Raw genomic sequence first — 5975 nt, 5'->3', positions numbered from 1 at the left:
TTGTGATACCATACCGAGTTCCCAACTTAATGTCCCAACTTAATTCCCAACTTTAATGTCATTATAATGGTCATAATAACATATTTATATATATATGGGCATGGTCATATATTAGTTGTGTTTAATGTCATTTAGGTCTAGGGTTAGGCGTTTAGGGTTAGGATTATCAATCATTAATCATTAATGATATCAAAGTTGGGAACACTCCTAATGGAGCGTTAGCCAAAACGGCCTAGCAAACGAGTTTGGACGGCGTGTAGTACTAAAAGTTGCAGCGGCAAAGTTCTTAGCGGTGAAATAAACGAGCAAATATCTTTGGTGCAACATTATACGTAAAATCTCTCGAGTGTGACCGAATTCTTGCGGCGAAAACATCCGGCTTGGTTGCTATAGCTCCCGTTTCTCGCATGCAGTAAATGTCAGGAAAAATCATCGTGTTGCTGCGCGTACACAACATACTACACAGCGCGATGTAACACCAGGAAAAGAACACCAGCCAGAAAGAGGTAGAGCTAGAAGAGAGCCGCGATCAGTTCTGGAAATATTAAATGGGGTCATGAAGCAGCAGCGTTCATGATCGGCAGACAATTTTTTTTGGTGGAAACTGGAACACCGAAAAACCGAGGAATCTATTGCTGGGGCAGACTACAGCGCAGCGGAAATATTGTTCCATAAGTAAATCCATGATATCAGGAGTAAGATAATATAGATCTATATTATCTTACTCCTGATGATATCAATAGTGTATAAAGACCTTCTTTATACGCTCTTGATGATATATACAGATATTGGTCTACTTGCATGAAACCAATGCCATTCGAAAGCGGAAGCGGACGATATTCAAGAGATTATTATATTATCGCAAACAGCAATAGTATAATTCCGGCTATATAATCCCCTGGTTGACTGTCCTTGTCCCAAAAACTATAAACTAATCTAAACATATATTGATAATCCAGTCTCTTCGTCCCCAGCATATAGCTCTAGTAGTAGACAACTTAGTGCAGCGAAGGCTAGAGTGATATGATTAAATAACTAGAGCTACCCTGGTAACAAGTCGAACATCATATCAGCTAGAGTCTATCAATATCCTGACTCCTGATCATATGGACACGCGGACATGAACATGAGAATATATGGCAATGCTTGCTCGCGCGTCTTGTACGTGTGGTGGGTGTTGCACGGTGATAGCCTTAATTCCGCATGCTTCCTGTTTCCTATAAATAGTCGCGAACGTTTCCTGCTAATATCAAAATATCCATGCATTTGTAAAATGTGTCACATGCACTTGCTGATAATAATCAGGAGTGTCATAATCTATATTATCATATATAGAGAGGGTGCACTATATATACATATATATATGTATATATCAGGTGCAACCACACCCAGGGGAGTGTTTTAGGAAGGTTATCATACGGGTCCCAGGGGCAGCTACCTTTGCTATATATTTATTTAAGTTTGATATATGGATCGTAGCTGTTGATTTGACACAAGTAGGCACGCCATGCATTAGCTCACAGGCACTTTGGAGCGTTTCAATCAAATATAATGCTAAATAAATACGAAATCTATTTACTACCAAATTCTCTACGAGTTTCTCTACTCTCTTTCACCTATTATTGCTGACAATTTCCTGTAAATGCCGTTAAAATGCTCATCTGCAACACACTGTCACACGCTGGCCGCCGCAAGCTAGCTGCTGCACACTGACACTTAACTATATATTTATGTGTCAGTGTGCAGCAGCTAGTGTGCGGTGTACTTGTATGTTGCAGATGAGCATTTGACCGGCATTTACAATTACAGGTGATTATAGGCGAAATGGAGTAGAGAAACATTAAGACTTTGGTAGTAAATACATTTCGTGTTTATTTACCATTATTTTTTTATTGAGACGTTCCGATTAAGTGCCTGGGCATTAGCCTCGTTCCTTGCCGATACACGCACACTCCAAATTCTCCCTTAGCTTCGTTGAAGGAAGCCTTTTAGTACGCGATGAACTGTACAAGTTCAACGGCCCCACACATATATATATATATATATACAAGCGTTTAGCTGCCCACGTGACATACTGCCCAGTTACTAAGGCAGATAGTAGACTTGAGGGGGTCGCTGTTCCCAGTGTTAGTATATTTTGCTTATAAATACGTGCCAGTAACGTTAGGTGCATGCCCCCGTTGGTTGAGCTTCATTCGATGTTTTTGTAAGATCAATGACTGGCACAGTTTTCATTCGATTGTTCGACTTTGTAGTTGAATGAACGCGATATGAAAATAGCGCAGCAGGCGGAATGTACCGTCTTTCTAGCGCACTTACCCGCGCAATGGCCCCCATGTCCCCTGACATATGTTACCGACCTGTGCGTAAATGCATTTCCTGTTACGCCACGGTCATTCACGTTTTTTTCTTTTTCCTCTTTGTCTTTAGACCAGGCCGAGGAAGGGGAGAGCATTGTCCTGCTAGAGTCGAACGCGACGGGGGTCTTTGTGCATCATATAATAGAGAAGAGAACTCTCGTTGTGCATATAAGGTGGTGGTATGGCTTGCGAATAAAGCTGATCTTTGTTTACAGCTCTCTCTCTCTCTCTCTCTTCCTCTCCTTCTCTTCTCTCTCGCTCTCACGATTCTCTCTCTCTCTCTTCTCTCTCTCTCTCTCTCTCTTCTCTCTCGCTCTCTCTCTCTCTCGCTCTCTCTCTCTCTCGCTCTCTCTCTCTCTCGCTCTCTCTCTCTCTCTCTCTCTCTCTCTCTCTCTCTCTCTCTCTCTCTCTCTCTCTCTTCTCTCTCTCTTTCTCTCTTCTCCTCTCTCTCTCTCTTCTCTCTCTCTTCTCTGCTCTCTCTCTCTCTCTCTCTCTTTCTCTCGCTCTCTCTCTCTCTCTTTCTCTCTCTCTCTCTGTCACTCCCTCTAGAGCTCTGCAATTCGCAATCGCAATCGCACCAGTATGCGCTATGAAGTATACACAAATACAACACTAAATACAACACAAAAACAAGAAGCATAAGCCACTCCACAATATATGCGTGCGTTGTCATGAAAAAAAGGTCCAGAAACGCGACACGTGTAGTAGTAACGAGTGCACGTTTTATAACTGCTGTGCCCCGTATTCGCCACTGCATATATGCACACAGAATTCGCTCAAATATACGCTAGAAGATTTATATTACAGAGTACTTTGATGAAAACGTCCTAGCAAACGAGTTTGGACGGCTGGGCGTTAGTTTAACTAAGCGTGTAATACTAAAAGTTGCAGCGGCAAAGTTCTTAGCGGTGAAATAAACGAGCAAATATCTTTGGTGCAACATTATACGTAAAATCTCTCGAGTGTGACCGAATTCTTGCGGCGAAAACATCCGGCTTGGTTGCTATAGCTCCCGTTTCTCGCATGCAGTAAATGTCAGGAAAAATCATCGTGTTGCTGTGCGTACACAACATACTACACAGCGCGATGTAACACCAGGAAAAGAACACCAGCCAGAAAGAGGTAGAGCTAGAAGAGAGCAGCGATCAGTTCTGGAAATATTAAATGGGGTCATGAAGCAGCGTTCATGATCGGCAGACAATTTTTTTTGGTGGAAACTGGAACACCGAAAAACCGAGGAATCTATTGCTGGGGCAGACTACAGCGCAGTGGAAATATTGTTTCATAAGTAAATCCATGATATACAGATATCCAGATATGGGTCTACTTGAAACCAGTGCCATTCGAAAGCGGGAGCGGGCGATATTCAAGAGATTATATATGATCGCAATCAGCAATAGTATAACCGACTATATAATCCCCTGGTTGACTGTCCTTGTCCCTAAAACTACAAACTAATCTAAACATATATTGATAATCCAGTCTCTTCGTCCCCAGCATATAGCTCTAGTAGTAGACAACTTAGTGCAGCGAAGGCTAGAGTGATATGATTAATTAACTAGAGCTATCCTGGTAACAAGTCGAACATCATATCAGGAGTCGTCAGTAGTCTATTGATAGACTCCTGATCATATGGACACGTGGACATGAAAATGAGAATATATATGGCAATGCTTGCTCGCGCGTCTTGTACGTGTGGTGGGTGTTGCACTGCGATAGCCTTAATTCCGCATGCTTCCTGTTTCCTATTTAGTCGCGACTCGCGAACGTTTCCAGCTAATATCAATATATTATTCTATTTGTAAAATGTGTCACACTTGCTGATAATATCAGAGTGTGATAATCTATATTATCATATATAGAGAGGGTGGACTATATATATATAGTTAATAAAGACAAATTTTTGTCTTAAACATTTGTCGTTATTAACTCCTGATATATATATATATATGTGCCTCGATCCCTGCCGATACAAGCACACTCCAAATTCTCCCCTAGCTTCGTTGAAGGAATCCTTTTAGTACGCGGTGAACTGTACAAGTTTAACGGCCCCACACATATACAAGTGTTTAGCTGCCCACGTGACATACTGCCCAGTTACTAAGGCAGATAGTAGACTTGAGGGGGTCGCTGTTCCCAGTGTTAGTATATTTTGCTTATAAATACGTGCCAGTAACTTTAGGTTAGGTTGGGTGAGCTTCATTCGATGTTTTTGTAAGATCAATGACTGGCACAGTTTTCAATCGATTGTTCGACTTTGTAGTTGAATGAACGCGATATGAAAATAACGCAGCAGACGGAATGTACCGTCTGTCTACTAGCGCACTTAATTACCCGCGCAACGGTCCCCCATATCCCCTGACGTGTTACCGGCCTGTGCGCGAATCCATTTTCTGTTACGCCACGTTTTTTTCTTTTTCCGCTTCGTCTTTAGACCACGTCGAGGAAGGGGAGAGCGTTGTCCTGCTAGAGTCGAACGCGACGGGAGCTCACAACTTTACTATTGGGGACAATGACATCATCGGATGCCCTGATCAGGATAAGATGCTCAACTTGGTTTTCACGGTAGGCCATATATATCCATGCACATCCTCGCGCAACTGTACCCCGGCTTTCAGAGTAAACTACTGTTAAGATATAATACGCAACGATGCAACAGCAAACAACTAATGCTTGTACGTAGTTTTGGAAATAGCCGAGAGCTAATAATATTATTAGCTCTTGAAATAGTAGGTGAGCATAGCTGAGGGAAGTCAGGTTACCACAAGGTGAATGGTAGATCCCATGCGTGCTAGACTTAAGACATAAGATTATATATATATTATTGTTAATATATATATATATATATATATATACATTAATAGATGCATCGTTTTCCCCGTTACAGGTTGGCTCGTTCCTGCTCAGTGCTCTAACTTTCCCGATCGGTTTGATCATGGACAAAATTGGTTCACGAAAACTGCGCATCATTGGAGGGTAAGCTGAACCTTTTAAAGAAAATTAAATTTTTTAATTCGTTTTTCGCCAGTTCACTTTTCATTTTACGTTCAATTTACTGTAACAGATACATTTTCCCAACTTCTGGGATGGATTATAGATGGCTACCCATCATAAATGCCGATGATTATCGGTGTGTCAACGGTTACCATAAACGTGCATCCATCTTACATAGCTCACTGTGATTAATTCTTACAACAGGGCAATGTTCTGTGCCTCGTGCTTACTGATGACCATAGCAAGCAACAAATCATCACATCTTCTATTCCCGATCGTCAGCCTGAATGGAGTTGGAGGAATCATCCTGGTTTTCACCTCCTTGCAGGTAATTAAGCGGTGTTGTAAATCCAAACCCTCGTCATAGGGAAGCTCGTTAAGCTTTAGGGAGGATGCTGATGGGGCGATTGCTGAATTGTTTCCCTGTGATTCAATCTGGTTCGTATACTGCGCAAGTGATTGTCAAGTGCAGCTCCATCTTTCACTCTGAGGCTGGTTATGACAGCCCGTGACCGCCCGTGGCAAAGCAAAGGACTACACGAGTATAGGGCTAAAGTCAACGATCAACAACTCATTGACTTATTGTAGTCACCAGATTTGTTGCTCGGAATTTTAACACTG

General features: G+C 42.0%; 1 protein-coding gene across 1 annotated transcript in view; it reads left to right on the top strand.

The window, feature by feature from the left end:
* LOC106811741 (large neutral amino acids transporter small subunit 4-like) overlaps nt 1-5975 on the top strand; it is a 23636-nt gene that overhangs the window by 6647 nt on the left and 11014 nt on the right. The window contains exons 3-6 of the mRNA XM_014815455.1: nt 4795-4925; nt 5248-5336; nt 5559-5682; nt 5860-5938. Coding sequence (XP_014670941.1) covers nt 4795-4925; nt 5248-5336; nt 5559-5682; nt 5860-5938 — 423 coding nt within the window. The remainder of the gene's footprint in view (nt 1-4794; nt 4926-5247; nt 5337-5558; nt 5683-5859; nt 5939-5975) is intronic.

Source organism: Priapulus caudatus, unplaced genomic scaffold, assembly GCF_000485595.1.
Source record: "Priapulus caudatus unplaced genomic scaffold, Priapulus_caudatus-5.0.1 Scaffold570, whole genome shotgun sequence".
NCBI classification, from domain to species: domain Eukaryota; kingdom Metazoa; phylum Priapulida; class Priapulimorpha; order Priapulimorphida; family Priapulidae; genus Priapulus; species Priapulus caudatus.
This window is presented reverse-complemented; position numbering and strand designations above follow the sequence as displayed.